The 13,518-nt window shown below is 54.8% G+C and overlaps 1 protein-coding gene across 1 annotated transcript; it reads right to left on the bottom strand.

The window, feature by feature from the left end:
• Positions 1 to 1,043: 1,043 nt before the first annotated feature.
• On the bottom strand, positions 1,044 to 10,179 carry LOC125113560 (G-protein coupled receptor 183-like). The gene is made up of 3 exons (XM_047756363.1): positions 9,389 to 10,179; positions 9,029 to 9,282; positions 1,044 to 2,933 (listed from the first exon to the last, which is right to left on the bottom strand). The coding sequence occupies exons 2-3, from the start codon at positions 9,089 to 9,091 to the stop codon at positions 1,860 to 1,862; spliced, it is 1,137 nt and encodes a 378-aa protein (XP_047612319.1). The 5' UTR covers positions 9,092 to 9,282; positions 9,389 to 10,179; the 3' UTR covers positions 1,044 to 1,859.
• Between the last annotated feature and the right edge of the window lie 3,339 nt (positions 10,180 to 13,518).

The raw sequence follows: 13,518 nt of genomic DNA on the forward strand, positions 1-13,518 counted from the left end.
AAAATGCCACATGACAATGGAGACACACGAGGAGAACATCAGGCGAAGATGGAGGCAGAGGTCAGGATGGTGCCCTAAGCCGGAGAATGCTGCCAGTCGCCGGGAGCTCGGAGAGGCGGGGGCCGAGTTCTCCCTCACAGCCTCAGGAGGAACCAGCCCCGGATTGCCTTGATTTTGAACTTTTAGCCTCCCGGACTGTGGGAGTCCATTATTGTTTTAAGTCACCCAGTTGATGGTACTTGATTACAGCAGCCCCTGCAAACCCTCCAGTGGGCAGGAGAGAGGCTGGCACATCTCCAAGGAGGACCGGTGCTGCTCAGGCCTGAGCAGGATGACCCAGGGGGCTTGTTAAGACGCTGAGGCCAGGCTCCCCCCACACACGCACACACAGCAGCTGGTTCAGCAGGTCTGGGCTGCAGCCCAAAGATGGGCATTTCTTTCTCTTTTTTTTTTTTTGTCCTTTTAGGGCCGCACCCAGGGCATATGGAGTGTCCCAGGCTAGGGGTCAAATCGGAGCTGTAGCCGCCGGCCTACACCACAACCACAGCAACGCCAGATCCAAGCCACATCTGCGACCTACACCACAGCTCACGGCAACACCGGATCCTTAACCCACTGAGTGAGGCCAGGGATCGAACCCACAACCTCATGGTTCCTAGTCGGATTTGTTTCCACTGTGCCACGATGGGAACTCCGGATGTGCATTTCTAACAAGTCTCCAGGTGGTGCTGATGCTACTGGTCCAGGAACCACACTTTGAGAACCACTGCTCTAGAGGCCTTGGTGTAGACTGAACCCTGGGACCTTGTGGTCCCGGTAATGATGACGCGCATCTCCCTGCTGAAATTGTGAGATGCAGGAAGCACCTCACCCGGAGCAGAAGAGGGTCCCTGTAGGCTAGAGGCCGGGATGACCTCAAGGAGGGCCCGTCTGAAGCTCGAGGGCTGGGGAGACGCGGGGAGCAAGGGGCTGACGAGGTCTGGGGATGGGGGGTGGCCGTGAGGACGGTGAACAGGTCGGGCTGAGACAGACGCCACACCCGCCCTGGCGCTCCCCACACTTTGGCAGGGAAACGGGTGTTTTATTTCACAAAACTCGAAACTGCCCGGGTCGAAATGCTCTGTGCTTTGCTGTAAACACAAGCAGGTGCCGTGAAAGGGTTCTTTGCTCGAATGTAAACAACACTCCCCTGACACGCACAAGACACGTGAAAAGCCCGGGTCCGCGTTCCCACTTTCTTCCTCCGCAACCCTGTCCCCGCGCACACGGGCGGGACATGCGTCGCCCCTGCACCAGATCCAGACTTTTCCTACGAAAGCAAACACCCTGTCCATCCCCCCAACCTCCCGCCCCGACCCCAGAGGCGGCCCCAGGGCAACAACTTGGAGCGCGTCCTCCCCGCGTTCTCTGACTTTCTCAGGAAAACTCTGGCATTTTTGTACATGTTAACTCTAAGCTCCTGGAAATTTCCCTGTGGAGGCAGGAGCATGTTCGCTCTCCACACCAGCTTGCCGCCCCACGTTGGAAACCTAGTCTCAGTTGCGGGTCTGGGGCTCAGCCAAGCCCCAGTCTTGTCTGCATTTGCTGTGAAAAATATTCTTTTCTTGGAAGAAATGGCACAGCCCTCTGAGGCCAAGGACGCAAGGCGTCTCTTAGGCCCCATCAGAGGTGGATTCACTGTGGAGCTGGTGAGTTCACGTTTCTGGGCTCCTCACTTAGCATCCAAGACCTTGGACCTGATTTTGCACCTATTGTCTTTTATCCTTTTTCTTAAAGAACCCACCCTCGAAAGTATATAAGCTTCAGGCCCCCAAACCCAGCCAGCCAGCCTGGGATCCAGTCTTAAAGCCCATGACCTATTAGACCTCGTTCTCCTCTAAGGGAGCAGAGCCCCCCGTCTGGTTGACACTTCCTGTTTCTGAGGAATTTTTCCCCAGGGAGGAAGAGGAGGAAGACGCTGAGGCTTTGAGTTTCAAAATGCCGAGGAGCCGTTTCCTGTACCGCGTGGATGCAAAGGAATAGATGACGGGGTCGATGCCGCAGTTCAAGTTCATGACGCACACGGTGAGCTGGAGGCACAGCTTGAAAGCCCTCTGCTCGGGGCAGGTTGGCCGGCGGAGCAGCTTCCTCACCATGAACTGGATGACGTTGAGGTGATAGGGGACGAAGCACACAGCCACGGCCACCAGCACCACCAGGGTGAGCAGGCAGGCCCGGAGGTAGTGCCGCTTCCCGCTCGTCAGAGGGTTGTCCTGCGCCGTCCGGCACAGCTTCAAGGTGACCTTCACGTAGCAGAAGAGGAGGATGCCCGCCGGCCCACAGAAGCTCACGGCCGAGGTCCCCAGGACCAGGACGGGCAGCCCGAGCACCGGCTCCACGCTCTCGAACTCCATGCAGGTCAGCCTGCCGGCCACCCGCTTGCTCATGGGGATCAAGAGCAGGGGCGCCGTCTGCAGGGACGCCAGGGCCCAGACAGCCACGCAGGCCAGCCTGGCCCGCCCGGGCTCGCGGGGCCGGGGACACGGGCGGGCGCGGGCCACAGCCAGGTACCGGTCCACGCTCACGCATGTCATCAGGTAGATCCCCGAGTAGGTGTTCAGGTAGAGGAGGAAGGCCGTCAGCCTGCAGAAGGCGTCCCCAAAAGGCCAGCTGAAGTCCAGCATGTAATAGACGATCTTTCCGGGCAGGGCCAGGGTGAACAGGAGGTCGGACACCGCCAGGTGGACCACGTAGATGCCCGTTGAGTTGATCTTCTTGCCCTTTTGATAGGCAAGGCAAAGGGCAAGGATGTTTCCCAGGGCGCTGAAGACCAGGAGGGCTGCGTAGAACAGAGAGAGCGCCACGCTGACCGCCCGGGGTGGGTGGTGAGAGAGGCAGGAGTTGGCCTGGTGGACAAGACGGTCAGCCGTGCTGGAGGCCGGGGCATAGAGGTCCTTGGGAGACAAAGAAATTAAAATGTAATATTGCATCTGGGGGGGAGTTCTGCTTCCATGTAGTAATCATAATTTACTGAAGCAATCATAATTTTATGAAAAGCATAGCTCTTTTTTTTTTTTTTTTTGGTATTTTTAGGGCTGCAGTCACGGCATATGAAGTTCCCAGGCTAGGGGTCAAATCAGAGCTTCAGGTGCCAGACTACACCACAACCACAGCAATACAGGATCCAAGCCTCATCTGCAACCTACACCACAGCTCGTGGCACGCCGGATCCTTAATCCACTGAGCAAGGCCAGGAATCGAACCCACATCCTCATGGATGCTCATCAGGTTCGTTACTGCTGAGCCATGACAGGAACACCACCACATAGCTCTTTTCAAGAAAACTTTTGGCTAAAGTGTAACATACTATTCCAGCATTGTTTCTGTGTAAAAGATAATCTCTCCCCAGATTATCAGCTTAAAATATATATTTACTATCTTCACGGTCAGGGTTTGAATAGAACATAGTGGGAATGGCTTTTTCTGCTCCCCGACATTGGGAACCTCAGCTGGGAAGAATCCGTCTTTGAGGGTCACTCACAGGAGAAGCTGGGACCATCTGGAGGTGATTCTACTCTAACGAGTAGTGATCGATGCTGGCTTTTGGCCAAAGCCTCACCTGGGGCTAAAGCACCTTCCTGAGGGTGCCTCACAAGGTGGGGGCTTCCTCACAGCATGACGGCCTGAAAGGAGCTCGATTTCTTACACAGCAGCTTTCGGCTCCACAGTCAAGTGTCTCAGGAACTAGGTGGAAGCTCCACGTGTTAGTTACGTCCTTCATGTTCTGTATTCGGATGCTTTGACACCTTGGGGCCTGGCTGGCCCTGGAGGGACGGCCCTTCCCTGGCTTAGCCAGTTCCTTGAGCACACTTTTCCAATGCAAACCAACCATTCCAGGGTCACACCCCAGCCACCTCCTGTATTAGGCTCTTACATTCTGGGCTGCTATCCACCTGCCCTGATCACCCCAGAGCCAGGTACCAGGGGCGGCCCCTCTGTCCAGAGCCCCCTGAGATGATGCAGCCTAGCCAGTCTTAAGCGTGCTTGCCTTGCCTGCCCTGTTCCCTCCCACAGAAAGCACAGTAAAGGCTCCTCCCCCTCCATCTCCCAACAGACCCCAGCGCTTCCCCTGTCACCCCCGTGACGTAGCCTGCCCTCTCTTCTTGGCATCAACAAGTTATCTTTTTCAGTAGCAATCAGCTGCTGATCTGTTGGCCTTACTGACTCTCAGATTTTCTACTAACACACCGTATTTAAAAACACTGCGTCGGAGTTCCTATCGTGGCTCAGTGGGTTAAGAACTTGACATAGTATCCACGAGGATACTATCCACGAGGTTCGATCCCTGGCCTTTCTCAGTTGGTTAAGGATCTGGTGTTGCCACAGGCAGCATTGTAGGTCCCAGACGTGGCTCAGATCTGGTGTTGCTGTGGCTGTGATGTAGGCCTGCAGCTGCAGGTCCAATTCGGCCCCTGGCCTGGGACGCTCCATGTGCCGCAGGTGCGGCCATACATTTACACAAGAGCAATACTGCCTCACCTTTTCTCAGCTAGCCTCGGAAGGGTGGCATCATCGTTTCCGCCGCCTTCTATCCATTACAAGCGAGTCACAGCCCACCCAGAATCAAGAGGGGACATAGCCCCTCCCTCTCCATAGGAGGAATGTCAAGGAATTTGCAGCCGTTTGAAATTCACAACCCACACACATGCAAGGATGGGTACAAATCATAAAAGTACAGCTTGACCATTTCTGCCGAGTGGACGCATCTGTGTGATTAGCACCCAGATCAGGAACTACCTCACGAGCGCCCCCACCCCCGAAGCTCTCCTTGGGCCCCCACCCCAATCTCTACCTCCACTCAAGGGCAACTGCCCTAACTTCTAAAATCACAGCGCGTCGTGCCTGCTTCTGAACTTTGAGTCTGTGAAATCACACGCTCTGTGCCTGTGCCCTCTTACACCTAGAGCTCCTTGGGGTCAGCGTCAGTTTGTGAGGTTCACCCGCTGTGGGGTGTGGCTGTGGTTCACTCCTGCTCATTGCAGTGTGGCGGGCCGCTGTATGACGACTAGATACAGCCGTCCTACAGTTAATGAACGTTTCTGCCTTTGTTATATCAGGTTCAGCTACGCATGTACCTTCCTGTGTCTTTGGTGACACAGAAGTGTACATTTTGCTGAGTACGTAGCTAGGAGAGGGGCTGGTGAGTCGCAGGTGGTTTCGTTTTAGTAGGCCCTGTCTACCCCATGCTCTCCATGCAGCAGGTGCAGCCTGGGTGACAGTCCAGGTGATGAACATGTGAGCCCTGAGCCGTGCCTCAGGTGTGTGGCTTATCCAGGGGCCGCGGCAGCTCCTCGAACCCAGACCAGAGATCCAGGTGGAGATGCTGAACTTGTGCACCCAGGCGCTGGCCTGCAGGGCACCAGCTCCATAAGCCCCCAAACCTCACTTGAGTCGGAACACAGCTTTCTGTCCCCTCCTTTACTGATTGGAGGTTGGCTGGAAAGGAGCCTGCTGTAGATTGTGCCTCATACCATCAAAGCATAGGAAGCTCTGTCCAGCATCTACAGATGGAGAAGGGGCAGCTTTCAAATGGGAAGTAAGAGGAGCCAGGCTGGCGGTAGATAGAGAAGCCCTGAAAAGCCCTTCAAACCTCAGGATGGTGGGTGGATGAATGGAAGGATGATAGATAGATAAGCAGTTAGGTAGCTAGGTAAATAGATGGTAGATAAAAGACAGATAGATAGATGATATAGATAATAGCGATTAGATAAATATAGAGATGATTAGGTAGATAGACTGTAGATAAAGTCAGATTCCCTAAAAAATGATTTAGAAACATTTTAGATTTTATCAAGACATTCCCCAGAGCTATGCCGGCTACTGGCTACAGTCAGAAGATGCAAAAGAATCGAGTCTTCACCGCCTGGAGGTTATGCTCTGGTTGAAAAGATAAAGAGTGCAGGTGAAAACCTGCTAAATAGAGAAGCCATTACCAGCACTCTTTATACTTTGCTTTCTTCTAAGCTTGACTGGTAAAATACCAGTAAATAATCAATACATTGGAACCCATGTAATCCCTCTTCTGCTATTTTGTTTTATGTTGTTCTACTTACAAATGAGAGATGCACGCTGGTTATAAGAGAAATGCAAATCAAAACTACCATGAGATATCACCTCACACCAGTCAGAATGGCCCTCATTAATAAATCCACAAATAACAAGTGCTGGAGGGGCTGTGGAGAAAAGGGAACCCTCCTACACTGTTGGTGGGAATGTAAACTGGTACAGCCACTATGGAGAACAGTTTGGAGATACCTTAGAAATCTATACATAGAACTTCCATATGACCCCGCAATCCCACTCTTGGGCATCTATCCGGACAAAACTCTCCTTAAAAGAGACACGTGCACCCGCATGTTCATTGCGGCACTATTCACAATAGCCAAGACATGGAAACAACCCAAATGTCCATCGACAGAGGATTGGATTCGGAAGATGTGGTCTATATACACAATGGAATACTACTCAGCCATAAAAAAGAATGACATAATGCCATTTGCAGCAACATGGATGGAGCTAGAGAATCTCATACTGAGTGAAATGAGCCAGAAAGACAAAGACAAATACCACATGATATCACTTATAACTGGAATCTAATATCCAGCACAAATGAACATCTCCTTAGAAAAGAAAATCATGGACTTGGAGAAGAGACTTGTGGCTGCCTGATGGGAGGGGGAGGGAGTGGGAGGATCGGGAGCTTGGGCTTATCAGACACAACATAGAATAGATTTACAAGGAGGTGCTGCTGAGTAGCATTGAGAACTTGTCTAGATACTCATGTTGCAACAGAAGAAAGGGTGGGGGAAAAATGTAATTGTAATGTATACATGTAAGGATAACTTGATCCCCTTGCTGTACAGTGGGAAAATAAAAAAAATTAAAAAAAATAATAATAATTAAAAAAAATGAGAGATGCAAACTACTACGTTTAGAATGGACAAGCAAGGAGGTCCTCTGTGCAGCACAGGGAACCACATCCATAGCCAATCTCTTGGGATAGGACATGGGGGAAGATAATATCAGAAAAGGAATGTACAGCAGAAATTGGCACAAAATTGTACATCAACTACACTTTAATTTTTTAAAATTGTTGGGTTTTAAAACCTAAAAAAAAAAAAAAAAATAGGCTCCCGCAAGAGGGCTGTTCTTCTAGCATCCCAAGCCCTTCAGTGTGTAAAAAGGCGTGTGCGTCTGGACCGGTGCTGAAGGAGCCGCCTTCGCCGGGCTGGAGGACCGGAGTGAAAAGGTGGCTCACCTGTTCCCACTTCTGTCCCTGAGCTGCCTCCAGGGAGGGGAGGCGGGGGAGGGAGGGTCTCTGGAGCACTGCGCCTGCCCAGCTCAGGAGTTAGGGAGGGACTGACCCTCCAGAGAAAGGACCGCTTCCCTTCTCGCCTCCCAGCCCAGGGCTCTGACCCCCATGCTTCCCAAAGCCCTTGCCTCTGAGTCCCCGAGCCCAGAGGTCTTTGGAGAAACAGCCCCAGGATAGCCTCCTGCCTGCCCGCCCTCTCACACACCCACTTACACACACACACACACACACACACACACACACACACGTGGTCACACACCCTCTCACACATCCATGTGCCATGTGGCCTGGGCACCAGGCCTGGGCTTCCCCAGAGGTGTTGCCAGCCCCGAATGAGAGGGAAGGCTCTTCTTCACCCTTTTCTTCCCAGAACAATCCGGTCCTCAGGCCACATCACAGAGCAGTTGCAATCACAGAGCAGTAATGGGGAACCCCTCCTTGTCTGCTGGGGACTCACTGGGCATGAGAACAGGACTGGTCCCTAGAGAGATGCCCCCTCAGGCAGGCATAACCCCGGGGCCCCACTCAGTGCCACCTCCTCCCGAATCCTCCAGCCGCTGCAGTGTTCACCCCCCTCCCACGCTAGTGCAGCATCTGAGGGCCACTGGCAGGTCCCTTCTCCCCTGACTCACTCCTCGGCTGGGCCCCTGCAACCTCAGCAACCCTGGCCCGTGGGCCTCTTCTTCCCTTTTTGGTATATGGCACAAAAACAAGCTCCCTGGACGGTGGGTGCCGCTGGAAGCCCTGCAATGCCCCTTCCCAGGGCACCCACTGAGAAGTCACATCCACCCCCGAGGGCTGGGCGAATGCTGTCACAGCTCTGAGTCTGGGGATAGGACCCGAACTAAGAGTGGTCAAGAGAGGGGCCCTAACGCCTCCGACCTGCTGGCCTGTCCTCCCTCCCCCTGCTCACTGAGGCAGGTACGAACCTCGGGATGAACATCCTGCCCACCGTGGGCACGAGCTGCCCAGGGCCTGGCCTGTCAGTCTGTGCCCCGTGGGCGCTGGCCCACACCTGCCCAAGGTGCGCTCCCCAGCCCTTAGGCGTGGTCGTCCCCATCCCGGGGTCCCCGCCGCAAGCACAGAGCATCACATTTCTCCAGGTCATGTCCCACTGCGGGTCTCGCAGAAGAGCGGAATTTCCATCCCAAAATGCAGCTCTTCGTTCGGCCTAAGGATTGTTTTAAGCTGGTTATTTTCAAGAAACCACAGGCCCAGGAGAAGCTCTGAAAACCAAGTGAAGTTACCCTTGGTAGAAGGCGTTTCGATCTGGAAGTGTCTCCCTTGCTGGACCCAAGATCTAGCAACTCTAGCAGGGGCAGAGGCAACAACCTGGACATGCAGAGCTACCGGCGCTGTTTGCTGTGCTCTTTTCCTGGTCCCTCTCCCACCCCCACGGCCCCCACCGCGTCTTTAGCGGAAGGAGCGCTCGTGGGGATGGCTCCAGCCATTTCGGCAAGTTACTCGGCTTCCCTGGCTCGTTCCCAGGCTACCTGTCATTAAGCTTTTCTTTGTTTTTCTCCTGTGAAGCTGTCTCTTGTCAACTCAGTGATCAGGTCAGCCGAAGAAGCCAGAAGGGGCGAAGGGACATGTCCCCACCCCTGCAGTCTTTCCCGTCTTAACACGAAGTGACCGCTAATCTCCCACTCCCTGGAGTATCTACCTCTCGAGACTCACCCAGCTGTGATTATGGAGGCCAAGGTGTGCCCTCGTTAAGGGCTTATCACCTAGCACAGCCATGCTGAGGAGAGAGATCAGAAGGGCGTCCAGAGGGTTCTGAGGGTTACACCCCCGGGTCCGGCCCAAGGAAGGCAGCCCGGTCCTAGCAGCGGTGTCCCTCTGTGTCGTGAGGCTGATGCAGGCCTTGGGTCCTTCTGCCCAGTCAGGAAACGGTGGGGGGTGCTGGGGGCTGGGCAGGGATGCTGCACCTGCTGCAGAAAGAGGGTTGTGTGAGGCACAGCTGCCACCTGTGCCTTTCTCTCTCAGCCCCGCGGGCCGCCCTCTCCCCTGCTCGGCCAGCCTCACCCGGTCGCTTACCTTGTTTCCCAAGGGTGACACGCAGGGCGCCTGGCAGGGCCTCGTCCCTCGGCCAGGTGCGTTCCCAGGTGGCCCCGAGCCCGCGCCCCTCAACAGGAATTGAATCAGTTCCCGCACTGGACTCCACACTCTCTTCCGTTCACCCAGTCCTGCTGCAAAAAAAAAAGAAGAAGAAAAGGCAAAGAAACCACCCAGGGTATCAGCCAAAGTGATCTCCCTGCCACAGGACCAGCTGGCTCAGCCACAAGGCCTCCCGTGGGGGCCTGGCCTCTGCTCTCCCGAGAAGGAGCAACCAGGGTCCCTTCTGTGCCATTTCTCTGCCCCCGCATCAGACCCTAGCTGTGACGACACCCCAGCCAGGAACTTCAAAAGCAGCCAAAAACCCGGGGGCGAGGAGCAAAGCAAAGCAAGATGTGCCTGCCAAGTCTGGGGACCCTGCCAAGCCCAGGCTGGGGGGACCGGGGAGCGAGGGGAGATGCAGCCCGGCTCGGGGTGTCCTGGGTCTGTGGTCCAGGCAACAGGCGCCTGGAAGCCCGTTCGCAGCCCTGATGCGAGGGCTGCTCTCGGCAGGGGCCGGGTGGGCTGGACGGCAAATGACTCCAAGGTGTCTGCAGCTGCCTCCTGCCACCACTTTCCTCTTCTCATTTCCCTGTCGTCCTGGGGCTGTGAGTGTGTGCTTCCTTCTGAGCTGTCTCCAGCACCCAGAGAAGCCGCTTCGGTGAGCAGCCAGGCCAGAGACGCTCTCGGCCCCCGAGCTCTGTGTGTCTGGCAAGGCCTCACTCCTGCCTCGGTCCCCCCAGTGCAGAATGTGGGTTACACACTCCCCTAACTGGCCTCCCACTGACAGGGCCCCTGATGTTCCCTTGTGTGCACTGGGCCCCGAAAGACACCCCCTAAAGCTGCAGATCTGTTGGAGAGAAGTAAAGAAGCCCTGTCTTCCCTGCAACCTTGACCGTAAACTTCCCTCCCACAGCCCAGAAGAACGAATGCAATTTCTGCAGGTGCCTGACTTCAACCCTAGAAGAACCTTCATCTGTGTCCTCCAGGCGTTCAGGATTCTCCCTCAGAAAGGAGAGGCCTAGAGGCCCAAGAAGTGCAAGACGCTATAGGATCCTCCCACACTGGTCATTCGTGATTCACCAAGTATTTACTGAGCGCCAACTTCGAGCTAGGAGGGCTTGTGTGCGTGCATGCGCGCGTGTGTGTGTGTGTGTGTGTGTGTGTGTGTGTGTGTGTGTGCAGGGAAGGGAAAACATTTTTCTTCTGCCCTCCTGGGCTTCGGGCTGGGGCCCTGCCCATTAAACTGACGAAAGACAGCTTAATATAAGAAGAGGCGCCCCCATGTTATTTGGCATTCGTGTTCCCTTCCACGTGGCCTGGGAGCCTTCACAGAAAAGACGTGAGGACCCCAAGGGCCCAGGCCCAGATCACACGCGCGCTGCTGCATGGTGGACACTAACAGACAGAGGAGAGGGGGGCAGAGGGGTGGCGGGGGGGGGGGAGGCCTGTCGGGCAGGTTTGCAGTGCACACTCCTCTGCACGGCTCAGGGCTGCATCTCAGGCCCTCTCCGGCCATGAAGAGTTGCTCTCTTCCTGGTCTGGGGGCAGAATGCCCTCACAAAGGGAAATGTATGTCCTGCTTTTTTTAGCCAGATAGGCAGAGGGCGGAGATCTCTGCTTCTGCTGTTTTTCTGAATGGCCCTCAGCCCAAAGTAATCCTTTTGCCCAAGTGGCACATGTGGGTGGCGTATTCAGGTCTCCATCACGGGGACGTGAGACTGGACAGCACTGGGCGGGCCCTCATCGTGTTCATAGCAACACAGCTGTGAGCCCCTTCACGCGACCTTGGCCTGGAACCTAGCAGATCCTTTATGACTTAGCATCTTGCCCGCTCATTTATGCCCTTGACCAAGGAGCAGTCCCCCCACCCCCACCCCTGGCACCCACCACCCTGTGCCTATCACCTGGATTTCACCCTGTTTCTTGGGCAGGGCTGTTTCATTTCAACCAGCTGATGAGCTCTGCAGGGGTGGATACTGCTCGGGTTCTTCTATCTTTAGGGGCTGCTACAGTGGAAGGTGTAGGAGGCATCACCCAGTCCACGGGGCGCCAGGATTCAGGAGGCCCGTGAACATGGGCAGGAGAACAATTACCTCTTGACTCCCGCCAGGCTCTCAATGCAACGTGACTTTGCAGTGACGGATGAGGACGGCCCGACACAGCGGCATGAAGCCTACCTGCGACTCTGTCCCTGACAGACGTCATGACTCCTCAGGTGATTTAGGTACTTTGAGATATAATGTATGCTTGTCACTGCTATGTAATTACGGCTGTTTTCCCCATTTTACAGCTGAGGCGAATGAGGCTCCGAGAGGTTAAGCAGTTTGTCTAAGGCCACACAGCCCGTTGCATCAAAGATCCAGATGCACATTTTAATAGGTCCAATGACCAGGAGTTTTGCAGCCAGGGCTGGAGGTGAAGGAGGTGGCCAAGGGATAGTGTCATCCAGATCCGGAGGACAGAAAGACTCGGTGCCTGCTGATCCTGGGGAGGGTGGAGCCCCTGCAGCTGTGGCTGGTGACACCTGAGCCTGGCGACCCCCTGGGTGTTACCCTTACAGCAGCTTCACAGGGCACTGATTTCTGATGTAATCTGTACCTGCCCAAGGAAAGCAGGCGTGGCGCCCCTATCTCATCTCTGTGGTTTGTTCATCTGTGTTCCATGAGCATCTGCAGCCCAGAGCGTAAGCAGAGAGGCACCATGTGGTTTAGTACCAGGTTCAGCCATCCCCCGGGGGTGGGGGTGGGGGGCAGGGGTCTGGGAAGCTCATGCCTTTATCCCCCTTCTTTTAATGGCCACACCCAAGGCATATGGAAGTTCCCAGGCCAGGGATTGAACCCGAGCCACACCTGCTACCTATACCACAGCTGCAGCCACACGGGATCCTTACTTAACCCACTGCGCTGGACCAGGGGTCAAAGCCATGCCTCCACAGGGACCTAAGCTACTGCAGTCACATTCCTAAGCCAGTGCACCACAGCGGGAACTCCCTTATCCTTTTTTTTTTCTTCCCAAGTGATGGAGGAAGAAAAGGATTGGGCGTGGGAACAGTGATATTTGTTTCTTTCTCGTTTTTAAAATCCATTTAATCGTTGATAGACTTCTATATTTATTCCCTCTGCCGTGGTGACTGCCTTCACTCTGCTGAACTTCCCGAAGCAGCCAGGGACACCCCAGCATGGACAGAGAGCAGGAGGTGACCCGTATGGAGAGGCAGTCACAGGGGAGAGAGCGAGTTTAGGGCACCAAGGGACCAGGCACTGGGGTCCCCCAGAGACAAATGCTGCAGATGCTGGGAGGAAGGAAATTTCCTCCATCCTTCTGTGTTCTTCTGGCTGGTCTAAGAGTTAAACTGACATGAGGCAGATGAACAGGAGAAAAATCATGTTTTAATTCTTACCTACGGGAACCCCAGGTCCACGAGAGGTTCCGCCCCGGAAGGGTCACAGGAGGGCCACAGGCCACCCTGCGCTGAGGAAGGGGCGGGGGCCAGGGGCTCCCGAGGACAGGAGGGCCACTGGCAGGACGATGGGAAGAGCGGATGACGGGGAAACAGATGTTGCCCTGACATGCAGCTGCGGCCACTTTGGTAACATTTCTCTTTGGTAATAACTTTCCTGGGAAAAATCCCCAATTTCGACTCTTCTGGGTAATTTGGGGAGAGCAGCAGTTTCTCTCGAACCCGCAGGGTCTCGATTCCCTTTAGCTCAAAATAATCCTCATGCAAAAGAGGCACACTTGGGGAAGCCTGTTCTGAACCCTGACAAGGATGAGAAACAATTTGCCAAACCTTTCCGGCCACAGCAACAGAGGAAAGGAGAGAATGGGAGCCAGGCACTAGCGCTTTTTTTTTTTGGTCTTTTTAGGGCCACCCCTGCAGCATATGGAAGTTCCTGGGCTAGGGGTCGAGTCGGAGCTGAGGTTGCTGGCCACAGCCACACCAAATCCTTAACCCATTGAGCAAGGCCAGGGATCAAACCAGGATCCTCATGGATCCTGGGTTCTTAACCCCTTGAGCCACAGGGGGAACTCCTGGGCACTGGCTCTTTGTGTCACTTTCACTGATATTT

Source organism: Phacochoerus africanus, chromosome 13 (genome assembly GCF_016906955.1).
Source record: "Phacochoerus africanus isolate WHEZ1 chromosome 13, ROS_Pafr_v1, whole genome shotgun sequence".
Taxonomy (NCBI): domain Eukaryota; kingdom Metazoa; phylum Chordata; class Mammalia; order Artiodactyla; family Suidae; genus Phacochoerus; species Phacochoerus africanus.